The sequence below is a fragment of the Amblyraja radiata genome, chromosome 7, assembly GCF_010909765.2.
Source record: "Amblyraja radiata isolate CabotCenter1 chromosome 7, sAmbRad1.1.pri, whole genome shotgun sequence".
Taxonomy (NCBI): Eukaryota; Metazoa; Chordata; class Chondrichthyes; order Rajiformes; family Rajidae; genus Amblyraja; species Amblyraja radiata.
In genome coordinates, this window is record NC_045962.1 from 38,099,876 (window position 1) to 38,117,412 (window position 17,537).

The 17,537-nt window shown below is 44.1% G+C and overlaps 1 protein-coding gene across 6 annotated transcripts in view; it reads right to left on the reverse strand.

The window, feature by feature from the left end:
* pcnt (pericentrin) overlaps positions 1-17,537 on the reverse strand; it is a 185,144-nt gene that overhangs the window by 30,790 nt on the left and 136,817 nt on the right. For all 6 annotated transcript variants that reach the window (XM_033024217.1, XM_033024221.1, XM_033024222.1 and 3 more), the window contains 5 exons: positions 16,548-16,650; positions 12,668-12,840; positions 8,886-9,083; positions 7,323-7,493; positions 907-1,102 (listed from right to left, as the gene is read on the reverse strand). In XM_033024217.1, coding sequence (XP_032880108.1) covers positions 907-1,102; positions 7,323-7,493; positions 8,886-9,083; positions 12,668-12,840; positions 16,548-16,650 — 841 coding nt within the window. The remainder of the gene's footprint in view (positions 1-906; positions 1,103-7,322; positions 7,494-8,885; positions 9,084-12,667; positions 12,841-16,547; positions 16,651-17,537) is intronic.

Here is a 17,537-nt window from a genome sequence, read left to right on the forward strand (position 1 = left end):
CATTCCTTCTCTCCATAGATGCTGCTTGTCCCGCTGAGTTACTCCAGCTTTTTGTTTCTATCTTTGGTTTAAACCAGTATCTGCATTTCCTAAAACACAGCAGATCTTGTCTTGGAAAAAACCCCAGCAATAATAGCAGCAGCGTGAGGGCCGTGCCTCACAAGGGGCGGGTGACACTTCACTCACAACACAGCAGCTGGAGTGAAACCTTGTCAACACGTTCACACATTAAGAATGAAATTCTAGTCACATGACAGAATTGCACATTTTAAAATAGTTAAGGCTTCCTTTCACAGGAATAAATTTCTGCAGTCTCAATTTAAGAAATGAATGTGGGCCTCTATTATCCTCTATTTTCACAAACAGGTAACAACTAAGATGTGCACCTACAAAGAAAATGAGAAATACATGGTGTTGTTATGTTGTTGCACTTTATTCTACATTTAACCTGCTATATCTGACAATGACCTGTTTCTATCTAATTACATATCTCATCATGATAATATTCACCAAAAAACTGAAATGTAAAATTCAATAGGCAAGGGAAGAAAACAATGCACCTGTCTGATAAAATGGCACTTAACCCAGTAATTTTCACTTGTCTTGCAGAAAGTAATATATTTAATCCTTACTTTCTGCAAGACAAGTGAAAATTAAAATTAAAAGCGCCAGTTAAATTATCACTGTGACCAATTATGGAAAGTAGGGAGGAAGTAAAAGATAGTTGTTGCATGTGGTTTTAGCTACTCAGTTTAAGAAGAACAAGGAAATAAAAGCCAGTACGCCATACTGGACCAGTACGTTTCTATTTTCCATACACTCTGAAGAGCTAATCAATATGATTCTTTACTCGACTGCTGGCCATAAAAGATTGAGGCTACTCGAATGTCAAACCACATGTAATACCTTGCCTGCGAAGTGGCCTCTCCTGCTTCTTGGCCTGCTCCTCTGCACTGGTGAGTGTATCCTGCAGCTGCTGTAGTTTCTCCTGGTGCTGAAGGTGTGCAACACGGAGCTGTGAACGGAGGTCCTGCACCTCTGACAACAAGCTGCTTCTATCCACGGATAAAAGGTCTTCCAGGGCAGATTGTTGCTGCTTTTCCTAAACATAGAGCGTTAAAGGACACAAAGATGGATACGAGTTAATTGCATTCATTGAATGCGACCGATCCTTCGCATACTCATTAAGAAAATAGCTATCATGTTCCTACAGTTGGCATGACATGCAAGATTTTTGTATGTTTGCACATCCCTGGAAAATGCCCATCGTCATAGATAACATATATGCATCCTTCTCAATATGCCTTCCCAAAACAAATAGTCAAGAGTGTTTTATTGTCATATATCCTGGATGGGACAATGAAATTCTTCCTTGTATGTATACTACTGCCACTGTGTGTATCAGCTCATGCATTAAGAAATATTGTGTTCTGTTTTGATCACTCTGCTATAAGGAGGATAACTTGCAAAGAGTGCAGAAAATGTACAAGGATGTTGCCAGGACCTGAGGCCCTGAGCTAGAGCAAGAGGTTGGGCAGGCTGAGACTTTATTCCCTGGAGCGCAGGAGGCTGAGGGGTGATCTTACAGAGGTGTATAAGATCATATGGGGAATAGATAAGGTGAATCCACTGGGTATTTTAGGCATGACATTCTCAAGGGGGAAGGTGAGCAGCAAAAACTTGTGTGCATATTGGTACAAATTACATGGGATGAGGCCCTGCAAAATGAATGTAGGGAGTTTGGCAAAAGGTTAAAAAGCAGGAACACCAGGGTGGTGATCTTGGATTAAGCCCAGTGCCATGTGCTAGTAAAGATAGGACCAGGAAGATAGAATAGACGAATCCCTGGGCTGTGGAGTTGATGCAGGGGACAGTGATTAAGATTTTTGGACCATTGGGATCCCTTTTGGGGCAGATGTGATCCGTACAAGAGGGACAGCTTGCATCTGAACTGGAGGAGAACAAATATCATGGCAGGCAGGTTGCCAGTGTACTTGGGTAGGTTAAAACTAGATTGACAGGGGAGGTGGGGATCCAATGTAGGACTGAGGCAGGTGAGAGGCTAGTAGTTGGTATGAAAGGAGATGAGATAAACCTCAGTGGACAGGGTAGGCAGGTGCATGGCAGAGAGGGAGGAAGGATTGTTGGATTGGATTGCATTTATTTTAATGCAAGAGGCCTGCCAGGTAAGGCGGATGGATGAACACAGGGCATGGATTTGTACCTGCAACTGGGACGATGTAGCTATTACAAAAACCTGGATAAGAGAGCGACAGGACTGGCAGCTTAATGTTGCGGGGTACAGGTGCTACAGAGGAGAGAGAGGTGGGGGGGGGGGGAGGGGGTTGCGCTGCTTTATATACTATGTCACAGCAGTAGTCCGAGATGACATTACTAATAGTACCTCCAGTGAGGCTATATGGGTGGAGGTGAGAAATAAAAAGAGCATCAAACCATGTCAGGAGTGTACTATAATCAATGGTCACCAATAGTCAATGAGAATTAGAAAAACAAAGATGGCAGGAAATTGCAGGCAGCTGCAACTTAAAAGATTATCAAAGTAAGGGATTTTAATGTTCTCAAAATATACCGTGACTGCCAAGGTGTCAAGAACTTAGAAAGGGTGAAATTTATCAAATGTATTCAGGAAAGTGGCCTCAGGCAATATGTGGAGGGCCCTACAAGGGAGAGGGCAAAGCTTAATTTCCTCTAAGGAAATTGGAAAGGGCAAGTGACTGAAGTGTCCATGGCAGAGCCTTTTGGGACCAGTGACCGCTGTTCTATTTGCTTTAAAATAGTTATGGATAAAGTTGCAGTGGGCTCACAAGTTAAAATTCTGTATTGGGGCAAGGCCAACATTGATGGTATTAGACAGGAACTCGTTCACGTTGATGGGGGTGGGTTGTTTGCAGGCAAAGGAATGTGTGGAAAGTGACATGCATTTAAATTGTGATGACAAGAGTTCAGGGCATGCATGTTCTGGTTACCCCCTAACCAGAGCCTCAATTGTTTCCTTATTCCCACCTGTATTGCCCTTCCCCCAAGGGCAATACAGGTGGGAATAAGGAAACAATTGAGGCTCTGCTCTGGAAAACGGCGGCATGGGACAGGTATAGGCGGCAGGGATCAAGTGTATCGCTGGCAGAGTTTTGGGAATGAAGGAGCATACTTAAGAAGGAAATCTGGAGGGCAAAAAGGGGGCAGGTGATGACTCTGGTAGATAATATTAAGTAAAATCCTAAGAGATTTTACGTACATTAAGTGAAAGAGGATAACTAGAAAGAAAAAATGGCTCCTCAGAAACCAAAGCTGTCATCTTTGTGTCGAGCCGCACAGATGGCAAGGTCCTCAATGAGTATTTCACCTCTGTTTGAACCGTAGAGCAAGACATGAAGTCTGAGGAACTTGGGACAGCTAATAGAGATGTCTCGAGGACTGTCTGTAAAACAGTCCAGGAGGTGCTGGATGTCCTAAGGTGTATGAAGGTAGATAAATCTCCTGGGCCTGATCAGATATATCCAAGAACACTGTGGGAAGAGAATCATCATTCGACGTGAATGAGGTGCCGGAAGACTGGAGGCCCATTAACTTGTAGTTTGCTACCTATCAAAAGTTATGAAATGGTTTTATGCTATCTGTTTGATCCTCACCTCATTGGATTCTGCATCATCCAGGTCGGTGTAATAGGTTGGGAGGGCTTCATTACTATAGGAAACTTTGACTTTTGAACCTTTCCATTGTTGTTCTACCCACTCTTCCACAATGTCCTGTTTATGATTTTTCATTGTACTCATCTCTCATTTTTCCTACTGTACCCTAGTTTCTTTTACGATTTATGATCAACAGGATGCAATAAAGCCCACACATGTTCTGTGACATCATAATGACAAAGTGACAGGATAGGACTGCTTCAACTTTCTGCCTCAACTGGGCTTCATTTTTGAAAGTGACTGAAATGTTTAAAAACCTTGGAAGGATTAATTTAATCTGTCGCTACTTTAGACATTGCAGTTTATCATATCTTAATTATCAGCCATTATTATAGTTAATTGAAGATGAAACCATATCCAAGGAAGTGAGTGAATTTATTTGAATAGAAATTCCCAATTTTCAATGAATCTATGATTAAAGAAGCAGAAAACCTGGAAGAATACCCTTACGTTTCCAAGCCTCTTTCATGTTAAAATCAATGTAGTTCATTAATAGTTCCAGATGTATTTCTGTGCTGAACTACTCCCTCCCCCCCCCCCCCACCCCCCTAAACCAGGTTCCTAAATATTATGAGATGTATTAACAGTGGATTTATAGAGAAGGACTGCCTCAATTTACTGCAATGAACAGCAGTCTCAATCGTTTTACTTTACAGGTGTCCAGTCTTGGCCAGTGGCAACCAATCACTCGTTATCGCAGATTACAGTATATACAAGGAACTGAAAAACTATTGTTCAACAGCCATCTTAGACTTCATTACGGTGAATTCTATATAAAGCAGGACAGTTAGAATTACTTTAAGTTTCAGCATCATTTCAATTTTCAATCCATTGGCTGAACTGAAGTCATGTGTTAACACTTGACACACGGGGAGAAGCAGGGCGGCTGGGGGTGGGGGCGCGAGACGGGGGTGTGCGGGGAGACGCACCGGGCGCCGAGAGGGAGTGTGGGGAAAGACGGGGCGAACGGGGAGACGGGGTGATCGGGCAGGAATGGGGAGACGTGGGGGGGTGCACGGGGAGGCAAACAGGGAGAAGTGGGGGGGTAAAACGGAGATGGGGGAAGGTTGGTAGGGGGAACAGGGGGACAACAGGAAGCCGGAGGGAACAGGGAGAACAGGGAGAACAGGGAGAATAGGGAGAACAGGGAGAACAGGGGGAACAGGGAGACGGGGAGAACAGGGAGAACAGGGGGAACAGGGAGACGGGGAGAACAGGGAGAACAGGGGGAACAGGGAGAATAGGGAGAATAGGGAGAACAGGGAGAACAGGGAGAACAGGGGGAACAGGGGGAACAGGGAGACGGGGAGAACAGGGAGAACAGGGGGAACAGGGAGAATAGGGAGAATAGGGAGAACAGGGAGAACAGGGGGAACAGGGAGAATAGGGAGAATAGGGAGAACAGGGAGAACAGGGAGAACAGGGGGAACAGGGGGAACAGGGAGACGGGGAGAACAGGGAGAATAGGGAGAACAGGGAGAATAGGGAGAACAGGGAGAACAGGGAGAACAGGGGGAACAGGGAGACGGGGAGAACAGGGAGAATAGGGAGAACAGGGAGAATAGGGAGAATAGGGAGAACAGGGAGAACAGGGAGAACAGGGAGAACAGGGGGAACAGGGAGAACGGGGAGAACAGGGGGAACAGGGAGAACGGGGAGAACAGGGGGAACAGGGGGAACAGGGGGAACAGGGGGAACAGGGAGACGGGGAGAACAGGGAGAATAGGGAGAACAGGGAGAATAGGGAGAACAGGGAGAATAGGGAGAACAGGGAGACGGGGAGAACAGGGAGAATAGGGAGAACGGGGAGAACAGGGGGAACAGGGAGACGGGGAGAACAGGGGGAACAGGGAGACGGGGAGAACAGGGAGACGGGGAGACGGGGAGAACAGGGGGAACAGGGAGACGGGGAGAACAGGGAGAACAGGGAGACGGGGAGACGGGGAGAACAGGGAGAACAGGGAGACGGGGAGAACAGGGAGACGGGGAGAATAGGGAGAACAGGGGGAACAGGGAGACGGGGAGAACAGGGAGAACAGGGGGAACAGGGAGACGGGGAGAACAGGGAGAACAGGGAGACAGGGAGACGGGGAGAACAGGGAGACGGGGGGACGGGGGAACAGGGAGACGGGGGGACGGGGGAACAGGGAGAACAGGGGGAACAGGGAGACGGGGAGAACAGGGAGAACAGGGAGACAGGGAGACGGGGAGAACAGGGAGACGGGGGGACGGGGGAACAGGGAGACGGGGGGACGGGGGAACAGGGAGAACAGGGAGAATAGGGAGACGGGGAGAATAGGGAGACGGGGAGACAGGGAGACGGGGAGAACAGGGAGAACAGGGAGACGGGGAGACAGGGAGAACAGGGAGACGGGGAGAACAGGGAGACGGGGAGAACAGGGAGAATAGGGAGACGGGGAGAACAGGGAGAATAGGGAGACGGGGAGAACAGGGAGACGGGGAGAACAGGGAGACGGGGAGAATAGGGAGACGGGGGAACAGGGAGAACAGGGGGAACAGGGAGAACAGGGGGAACAGGGAGACGGGGAGAATAGGGAGACGGGGAGAACAGGGAGACGGGGAGAATAGGGAGAGGGGGGGGGGGGGAACAGGGAGACGGGGGAACAGGGAGACGGGGGGGGGGGAACAGGGAGACGGGGAGAATAGGGAGACGGGGGGACAGGGAGACGGGGGGGGGGAACAGGGAGACGGGGGGAACAGGGAGACGGGGAGAATAGGGAGACAGGGAGAATAGGGAGACGGGGAGAACAGGGAGACGGGGAGAACAGGGAGACGGGGAGAACAGGGAGACGGGGAGAACAGGGAGACGGGGAGAACAGGGAGACGGGGAGAATAGGGAGAACAGGGAGACGGGGAGAACAGGGAGACGGGGAGACGGGGAGAACAGGGAGACGGGGGGAACAGGGAGACGGGGAGAACAGGGAGACGGGGAGAACAGGGAGACGGGGAGAACAGGGAGACGGGGAGAACAGGGAGACGGGGAGAACAGGGAGACGGGGAGACGGGGAGAACAGGGAGAACAGGGAGACGGGGAGAACAGGGAGACGGGGAGACGGGGAGAACAGGGAGACGGGGAGACGGGGAGAACAGGGAGACGGGGAGACGGGGAGAACAGGGAGACGGGGAGACGGGGAGAACAGGGAGACGGGGAGAACAGGGAGACGGGGAGAACAGGGAGACGGGGAGAACAGGGAGACGGGGGAACAGGGAGACGGGGAGAACAGGGAGAACGGGGAGACGGGGAGACAGGGAGACGGGGAGACGGGGAAACAGGGAGACGGGGAGACGGGGAGAACAGGGAGACGGGGAGACGGGGAGAACAGGGAGACGGGGGGAACAGGGAGACGGGATAACAGGGAGAGACGGGGGGGAACAGGGAGACGGGGAGAACAGGGAGACGGGGAGAACAGGGAGACGGTGAGAATAGGGAGACGGGGAGAACGAGGGAGGGGACAGGGAGACGGGGGGGGGGGGGTGACAGGGAGACGGGGGGGGGGGGGGAAGACGGGGGGGAAAACAGGGAGACGGCGGGGGGGGCGACCTAGGAGAATTTGAGGGGGACGGAGAGCTCTAACATGATTTCTTAATCACCTGCTCTTTCAGTAATTGCAGAAGCTGTTGAGGCAAAGAGCAGTCTTCTCCAGTGGGCGGGTTCTGTACATACGATCGTAATTCAGCCAATAACGTTCTTTGCTCTTGATTGAGGACAGCCTGCACAGACAGAAGTAACTCCTTTCGCCAATCAATTCTACTTGCAGAATCCTGTCAATGATAAAATGGATGGAAAAAGTAGTCAAGGCTTTTGAAAAGTAGATAATGAATGTAACCACAGTTTCGTGGTTTGAATAAAGGTTACAGTAATGATTTAAAAACAGAAAATCACGATTATATCCAACACATCAGGGAGTATCAATGGAAAGAAACAATGATCATTTATTTTAGTCCGAAGAAGCGTCTTGACCTGAAATGTCACCTATTCCTCTTCACCAGAGATGCCGCTGAGCAAGAGAAATTTACAAGATGGGAAGCAATGAACTCATGCAATGTTTTTAAACCTATCTTTTATTGAAATACATGCCTTATGATGAAGTTTAGAAAGTAAATTAAATGTAACAGTAATGGTAGGTTAACCTATGATGAGCGCTTGTCGGCACTGGCCCTGTACACACTGGAGTTTAGAAGAATGAGGGGGGACCTCATTGAAACATACAGAATAGTGAAAGGCTTGGATTAAATGGATGTGGAGAGGATGCTTCCACTAGTGGGAGATGTCATAGCTTCATAATTAAAGGACATTCTTTTAGGAAGGAGATGAAGAGAAATTTATATCGTCAGAGGGTGGTGAATCTATGGCATTCTTCGTTGCAGAAGGTTATGGAGGCCAAGTCAGTGGATATTTTTAAGGCAGAGATAGAAAGATTCTTGATTAGTACAGGTGTCAGAGGTTGTGGGGAGAAGGCAGGAGAATGGAGTTTGGAGGTAGAGATAGATCAGCCATGATTGAAAGGTGGAGTAGACTTGATGGGCCGAATGGCCTAATTCTACTCCTATCACTTATGACCTGACAAATTCACATTAAAGAAAAGTTATATTTCAAGCGAGGTCAATACAGCACAAGATCCAATAAAGAACACTGATGTGCCAAAGACTGCTCTCTACAATCTGTTCAAACTTAATTGTGGTAAGCTGCGAAAGTTTATCACACTATTTCTGGTGATCTGTCACTAACATCACAGTCATTACAAAAGTTGTCAGGCTGATGACAAAAACTAATGAACTAATATTAATACTACTATTATTACTAATATCTCTAACTTGCTTGGTTTATAATAGTTAACTAATTATTGAATAGCCTTGAGGAAATTAAAATGGCAACATTCAAACACAGAAATGACAGACAATTGCATCAAAGAAAAGAAAGCTCCTGCAATGGACCATGCAAAATTGTTGAACACAAATCAAGCATTTTTAACATTTAAAAGTGGCATCTTTCTCTGAATAAAGTCCTCTGCTTGAAAAGATGATACCAGTGAACTTCACCATATTTCAGTTGTGGTGTGTTTTCTAAGTGATGGGAGGAAGGGCAAAGTATTCCCATGCCTTGGACCAAGTTGGACTTTGGTACAATTTGTCACAATAGCTGGATAAACATACCTCATCAAACTTGTTCAATGCCTTAGAAAGCAAGTCTTTCAATAGCTGAATTGTGTCAAGCAGTCCCACTTTCTCTTGTTGCCATTCATCCACTGTATTACTGGAACCAGACACACGCTTAGATCCACGGCAGTGGGAAGGCCTTTCTGTTAGTGCGAGCACATGACACCCTTCCTCATGTACTTGGTTTAGCAATGCCTGTTGGGGAAGAAGTTGCGCAGACTTCAATCTCAACAATAGAAAGAATGTTGGAAGCAGTTTAAATTAACCATTTACATCAGATCCTAAAATGAAATTGTATGATTGGAAAGAAGTGTAGAGATTAGTTTAGTGATAACCCTCCACAAGGTAATCGCAAAATATTTTTTACTTGGTATCACCCTCATTGGAGATAATCCAATATTAGCATTTCTAATTGAATTTTGTTTGGACAAGAAAATGTTTGGCATGAAATCAGCAAGTTGTATTAAGCACACATTGTTTCAGCAGATTACTGACCATTTACCTGGAGGATCAATGCAACTGAAAGTCTAATACCAGTATGACCACAATTTATCCATGTCTATTTGACAGCGCAGACTGAACAGACACTTAGAGAGTGATTATTAGAAGTTTTATTTTCCTATCCCGATGTTAGGAACATGAACTTTCAAAAGACATTTGATACAACACAACATAATGGACATTTCCTATGTGAAAGCTTATGGACTTAATAGCTTGTCATAGTATTTGTACAGAGCCGACTACAGGAAAGGAAGCTACCACTGGAAGGTATGCATAGTGGCATTCAAACCATTGTCTATTTGGTATACATAGTTATACAGCACAGAAACAAGCCCTTCAGCCACCATCTCCATGCCAACATGTATGCATGTATTCCATTTACCTGCATTATGTCTGGATCCTCCTATGTACAGGGAGACGAGGGGTGGAACATCTGATTCCATCACCTCCTCTGGCAGTGTGTTCCAGATACCAACCACTCTGTGTAACCATCAACTTTTCCCTCAGATCCCATTTGAAACTCCTTTCTCTCATCTTACATCTATGCCCACTTGGTTTTGATTCTCTCACCATGGGAAACATATTTAGACTTATTTTTGCCTTTCATAATCTTGTATCCTTCTATCAGGTTAGCGTTCAACCTTATTCACTCCTTGGAAAATAAGACCAGCCTATTTGATCTCTCCCCATAACTAAAGGCCATCAATCCAGGCAACATCCCAATGAATTTCCACTGCATTAACTTGAGTGCAATCACATTTTCCCTGGTGAGCTGACTAGAACTACTCCCAATAAGTGTGGTCTAGCCAATGTAGTTTGAAGTTACAGCAGAACTCTTATAACCCAAACTTTTGAAGGCAGCATGCCATATGCCTTCTTCATCACACTATAGACCTGTATTTCAGGGAACAATGGATTTGAATCCCTGGGCCTCGCTCTTTATCAACATTCCTCAGTCCCACAATTAACTGTATATGTTCCATCCCTATTCCCAAACAGCAGCACTTTGCACATGACAGGATTACATTTAATCTGCCAATGCTCTACCCAACTTTCGCATGGATCTATATCTTGCTGTAGTTTTAAACAACCTTCCTCACTATCCACACACCACCAATTTTTGATGTAATTCACTAACATTAATCTTGCCTTCTCCATTGATAATATATAACAAACATCAGTCCCAGCATCAATTGCCTTAGTACACCACTAGTCAAAGACTTCCAATTAGAAAACATGTGTCCACCAATAGCGTAGAAAAATAGTCCCACAACAATGTTAGTAATGCACTTCAAAAGGCCCGATGACATGGCAGCCAAATGCAACCTGGAATTTAAGACAAAACCTAGGGCACTGATAAGTGGTGATGAATGCAAACCAACCTTTTATTATGGCAGGCTGTTGAAAAAGATTTAAATCAAATAGCATAGAAACAGGCCCTTTGGCCCAACTCGCTCATGCCAACCAAGATGCCCAATCTAACTTATCCCATCTGCCTGTGCTTGGCCCATATCCCCCTAAACCTTTCCTATCCATGTACTAGTTAAGATGTCTTGTGCTTCTTGTGTCACGATGCTTCACAAACAAAAGCCAAGAAATTATCATAAACCAGATCTCCAGCTAGGCTCCAGCTGTAACATTGGTTCTAGGATTGGCAAGTCCATTTCAAGAATGATAAAAAACTATGTGAAGTTGAAATGATTTCCAATGAAGGATTAACAAATGAGGGACTTCAGTTACCAATGAAATGAGAAGGAAAAAAATCTTAAAAAGTGGAAAATGGGTCAGCAAATAGAGGGCAAAATTAGGCAAAAGTCCCTGAAGAGAGATTGGAAGATTTTTTATTTATCTACCCATAGAACTGGCCAGGGTCCCAGTTCCAGTTCTCCCTTTAAACTTGCTTGCTCTTTTGAAACTTATCTGGTTATATTTCTTGCATTCGCTTGAAATTTATTGGGCTTACAAAACTGTTATTGGATTATGTTCATAAGATTGTATAAATGCTTCTCAAATGTTATTGTACGTTTGTTTCCTTCTGCAGCAGAGGAAATGGAGGGAAGACCTGGTAGAGGCATATTAAATGATAAAGAGGCAAAGATAGTGGATAGTGAAGAACTTTGTTCCCTCATCGCAGAGGTATCTGATACAAAAGGTCATGGGTTTAAGGTGAAGATCAAGAGGTCTAGAGAGGATCTCAAGAAAAAATATATTGTTAGAAGTGGTAGTAGTTGGAATGCACTGCGTAATAAGTATTGATAAAGTTACATCTGGTAGTCCCGAAAATCTGCTATCCTGGCACCAAAGTCACACGTGTGCCAGATAAAGTATTTTCAAGCTCCACATCCTTCTGCACTTTGAATATAATATGGAAATTATATAAGGATTACTTTCAATTTAAATTCAATTTAAGCAGTATCTATATTTAAGGAGATCATATAGATGCTTCTAGACGTCTCTCTGGTTCTACCATCACCCCAAACAGTGCATTCCAGAATGTAACTACCTCTAAAGGGCCTGTCTCACTTGGCGATTTTTTCGGTGACTGCCGGCGTCATATCAGTGTCACCAAATGATTTTGAACATTTCAAAATCCAGCGGCGACAAAAAAAATGTTGCGACACTTGAAAAAATACTGCACGTCATATGTCATCACACCGCGTCATGCCGCAAATTTTTCAGTGACCTGATACGTCAGTCAATGATGCTGGCCGTCGCCGAAAAAAGTGCCAAGTGGGATAGCCCTTAACTGAATATATTTTTCTTGGAATTCCCTCTAAACCTTTTAATCTTCACCTTAAGCCTTTGCCCTTTAATATCAGATACCTCTGCTATGAGGCTAAAATGTTCCACACAATCCACTCTATCTTTGCCTCTTGTAATTTTGTACCCCACCACCAAGTCTCCCCTCATTTACATCTGCTGCAAAAATAAACAGAGTGCAGGCAACATCCTGGTGAACCTGCACCAGTGCAACCATGCCTTTCTAACAGTGTGGTGGCTAAAACTGAACTTAATCCTCCAACCACGGCCTAACTAAAGTTTTATAATATTGTATTATGATTGCCCTGCACTTACATTCTATGCCCCAATTAATGGCCAGCCATCCTCTGTCTGCTATAAAGTCAACTAGCCAATTTGCCTTGTATCCCAAGGGCTCAAAAATGTTAGAGCTGCCTTCCATGTGAGATTTTCACAATGGCAATATTGAAGTCCACACAAACTGCTTAACAGTCCCTCACTGTCCCTATCAAAATTATGAAGTAAAGTTAATAGCTTACCTGTAGCTGTGGAGAAGGCACTTCGTCGGCAGACAAGTTATGCTTTGTTGCATGACTACCCACATCTATTAATTCAATTCCACGACTCTGCAGATATTCAACAAAACTATTGTCCAGACGTTCTGTGGTATCAAGCTCCTGATTTAGTTTTGCTCCAAGATCCAAACTTGTACCTGTGGAAGGAAAATTAATCAATATCTTTTCCAAGCCATTCTTCCATTTACAGTCAAACCTTTATCAATTTCTTCATGCACCCAATTCTTGCACCCAAGTTTGTGAAAGGATGTTTTACTATTAAAAAGAGATAGATTGACTGCATACTAAGAGCATACTACCACACTAAAAGCTAAAACTGCCACCATCATGATGCATGTATTGCTAGGTTCCTCTGTTCTACAACACTTTCAAGTGCTCTGCCTTCCACTGTGAAAGTCCTATCCAGGTTTGACTTCCCCAATGCAACACCTTGCACTTATCTGAATTAAACTAAATTTACCATTCCTTGGCTCATCTACCCAGCTTATCAAAATCACACTATAGTTCTTACTAACCTCATTCACTGTCTACGATACCACATATTTTAGTATAATCTGCAAGTTTACTGCCCATGCCTTATACCTTCTGATCCAAATTGTTAAGGAAGATGACAACTAATATTGGGCCCTGCACTGACATGATATACATCATGAATCACAGTAATCCAGGCCTAAGTTTGAGACTGAACAAGTTCAAAATCAACATCCTCAACTTAAATAAAGGCAATTACAAAGGTATGAAGCAAAAGTTGGCTAGAATGGACTGGGTGAAAAAAGGGAAAAAAGGCAAAAATAAAAGTTTGTAGATGTGAAATGGTAAATATTTAAGCAGCTATTTTATAATGCCCCATCAGAAAATAAACTGATGGGGCATTAAGAGATGAACTATGTGTTTAACAAAAGAGATCAATTAAATATCAAATCAAAATCTAGAGCATACAAAGTGGTAAAAGACGGAGGTTTTCCTGGAACCAGAAAGAAGAGCATAACATGTTAATAAAGAAAGAGAAAATTAATTAATAGAATATTGGAAAGTAATACCAAAACAATCTGACAGAGTGTTTTGAAGAAGTAACCAAGGAGGTTAATGAGGGCAGATCCGTAGTCTATAGGCACTTCAGCAAGACCTTCAACAAGGTTCTGTTTGCTAGGCTGCTCTGGAAGGTTAGATCAAATAGAATCCAGGGAGAACAAGAGGGTGGGTGAGGAAGGTTGTTTGTACACTAAAATAGGTGGTATTGTAGACGGTGAAGATGATTATCAAGAAATACAGCGGGATCTTGATCGGCTGGGCAAATGGGCATGGAATGGCAAATAGAATGTGAAGTATTGTATTTTGGGAAGTCAAACCAGGGCAGGACCTTCAGAGTGAACGGTTGAGGCCTGGGAAGAGTTAAAGAGTAGACGGGTCAAGAAGTACATGTTTATTAGTTTAGATTTTTGTTTACAGATATATCATGGAAACTGGCCCTTCAGGTAGGATCTACCACGGGTGCTGTATGGAGTTTGCACATTCTCCCTGCGACCACATGGCTTTTCACCAGGTGCTCCGGTTTCCTTCCACATTCCAAAGACATGTAGGTTTGTAGGGTTAATTGGCATCTGTAAATTGTCCCAAGCGTGGAGGATAGAACTAGTGTTCAGGTAATCGCTGGGTGGCGAGGACATGGTGGATGGAAGGGCCTGTTTTCACATTGTATCTCTAAATGAAACGGGGGTTTCTTCCGGGTGTTCCGGAATCCTCCCACATGGTCACAGGGAGAACATGCAAACTCCACACAGACTGTACGCGAGGTCAGAATAGTTCGACAAAAGCAGTACACAGGTTATATAGGGTGGTGAAGAAGGTTTTTGGTACGATGGTCTTCACCAATCAGGAAAGGGAGTACAAAAGTTGGGAAGTTATGTTCCAGTTGTACAAGACATTTTTCAGCAAGACGTCCGTCAGTACCCTCTATACCAGAAAATCCATGGACACTTGGTGATTTGGACACAGAACTGACTTACTCATAGAAGACAGTTGTGGTGGAAACATGTTATTCAGGCTGGAGGTCTGTAAGCAGTGGAGTGCTGGGAACTGTTGTTTGTGATGTATATAAACAACTTGGATGTAAGCGTAGATGGGTTGGTTAGTAACTTTCCAGAGGACATCAAAATTACTGTGGTTGCAGAAAAGAAGTGTGGTCAAATTATACAGCAGGATATAGATCAGCTACAGAAACGGGCAGAGAAATGATAAATGGAGATTAAACCAAGCAAATGTGAAATGTTACACTTGAGGTTGAATGCAAGGGTAAAATATACAGTAAATGGCAGGATAAACAGAGGAATCTCAGGGTCAAAGTCCCTAGTTTTCTGAAATTTGCAACGTCGATAAGAGTGGTAAAGAAATTAAAGAGACAAATAAAATCATATGGCAGTTTTATAGGACTTTGGTTAGACCGCATTTAGAGTATTGTGTGCAGTTCTGGTCAAACCATTGCTGGAAGGATATGGAAGGTTTGGAGAGGTGTAGAAGAGGTTTACTGGATTGCAACCTGAATCAGAGGATATCAGCGATAAGGAGAGGTTGGACATAATTGGATTGTTTTCACTGGATGTCTGAAGCTGAGGAGAGACCTGATAGAAGTATATATAATTATGAGAAGCATAGGTGGGTAGAAAGTCAGAACCTTTTCCCCAGGGTAAAAATCTCAGAGACTATAAGGCATCGTTTTAAGGTGAGGCAAAGTTTGAAGGAGATATGCAAGCCAGGGATGGTGGTGAAGGCAGATATGATAACGGCATTTAGTGGCTTTTGGATAGCCATATGGATATGCAGGGAATAGAGGCATATGAATCTCTGCAGGCAGAGGAGATTGGTTTAACTTGGCAACATGTTTGGCAGGAGAATAGTGGGATCGAATGACCTGTTGATGTGGTGTATTGTTCCATGTTAAATATTGTGGGAGCATCTGTCTTTCCACATTCTAATACTCAGGAAAAACGTCACCCTCAGATCCCATGTAAACTTCCTACCTTGTATCCTCTTCCTTAGAAGTCCATGCCAACGGAAATAGATTCTATTTATTCTCCTCACAATTTTGTGTACCTCTGTCAGTCATTCCTCAATCTTCTGCCAATGCTCCTCCCTATTACAAAATCAACTATGGGTCCACTCTGGCGGCATTCTCTGGATTGACAGACTTTAACCTTTGAGCAGGACAGAGTTTCATATATCCATGCTTGCGGATGACATGAAAATAGGTGGCAGGACATGATGCAATGTGGATATTTGTCTCTGGAACAAAATATAGGAATGACAGAATGGGCAAAAACCTGGCCATCAGAGTTTGTGTGGTCACACGCTTTGATGAGAGGAATATAAAGGCAGCCTTTTATCCAAATGGAGAAAGGTTGAGGAGGAGCAAAATAATGAGCGATCTAAGAGTTATTCAATATGAAACACAAGTTAGCAGACAAGCAATGCAAGTTGGAAGGCAATATACATATTGATGCTCATGGCAAGTGAGATGGAGTTTAGATATAGAGAAAGATTGTTGCAAACATACAGCATGTTGGTAAGGCCATATCTGTGGTATTGTTCACAGTGTTATTCCCCTCAAAGAAAGATGTACTAGTATTGGAGACCAATAAAGAGTTTCACTTGGCCAATTCCAATGATGAGTTTTGTCCTCATAAAGAGCAAATTAGATCTGCATCTAATAAAACGGACAGCACAGTGGCATAGCTAATGGAGCTGCTACCTCACAGCACCAGAGAGCTGGCTTTAACTATGCCCCAAGTGCTGTTTGTGCAGTTTGGAATGATTTTTATGTTTGCGCTGCTCTTTTTGACGTACTTACAGCTGCCACAACCATCACTTATCCAGTCAGGAATTGAAACTGTTGAAGCCTTATCTTCCTGCATTGCTGTCAGTGTCAATTCAAGTTGTGCATCATGTTGTGCCTGTGGAGGGAAACACAAACCGTAAACATCCCTGGAATTGTATAAATCTGGTATTCTATTCACCCTAATCATATTGGCAACAGTTTCTGACATATTAGCGGAGGAACTTAGCAAAAAAGAAAGACCTACCAACCCAAAACGATAGACATTTTATTTATTCATTCACTTTTATGTCAACGTTACCATATACCGTCCATCCCCAACTGCTCCAGAACTGGGAAGGGAATTGCCTCTTGTTAACTCACAAGAAAAATATTTTATGCCACCATCGTAAATGTCATTCGTCATTCCACCTGACCTACCACATGTTTCCATCATTTTCTATTTTTATTTCAGATTTACAAGATTCTGCAGTTATTTTTATTTCTGTTCATCATGTTTGAACTGGTTTAAACAGATGCTGCAAATCTAAACCAACAACAGAAAACACTCAGCAGGTTTGTGGAGAGAAAACAGGATCAATATTTCAGATATATAATGGAGACACAAGGAATTGCAGATGTTCAAGTCTTGAGCAAAACACAAAATGCTGGAGGAACTCAGCGGGTCAGGCAGCAACTGTGGAGGGAAATGGACAGACTATGTTTCAGGTCAGTACCATTCTTCGATGCGGTGGGAAAGAAACAGGAAAAGACACGTGCGGATATGGCAAAACCTAGCAAAGGTTAGGTGGATACAGGTGATGGGTTTTTTTGTGGCAGATGGGTGGAATAAGTGGCATAAGCCAGAGGCAAAAATGAGACAAAAGGATGTCAGGTAAAGAGGGATGAGAAGTGAAATGTAGTTGGAGGCATGGGATATGGTGGAAGGGGATAGAGGTGAAATAAGTGACTCAGGGATGTGGAAAGAGCATACAGGGGGGGGTGGGGAAGTGAATAGTGAATGGG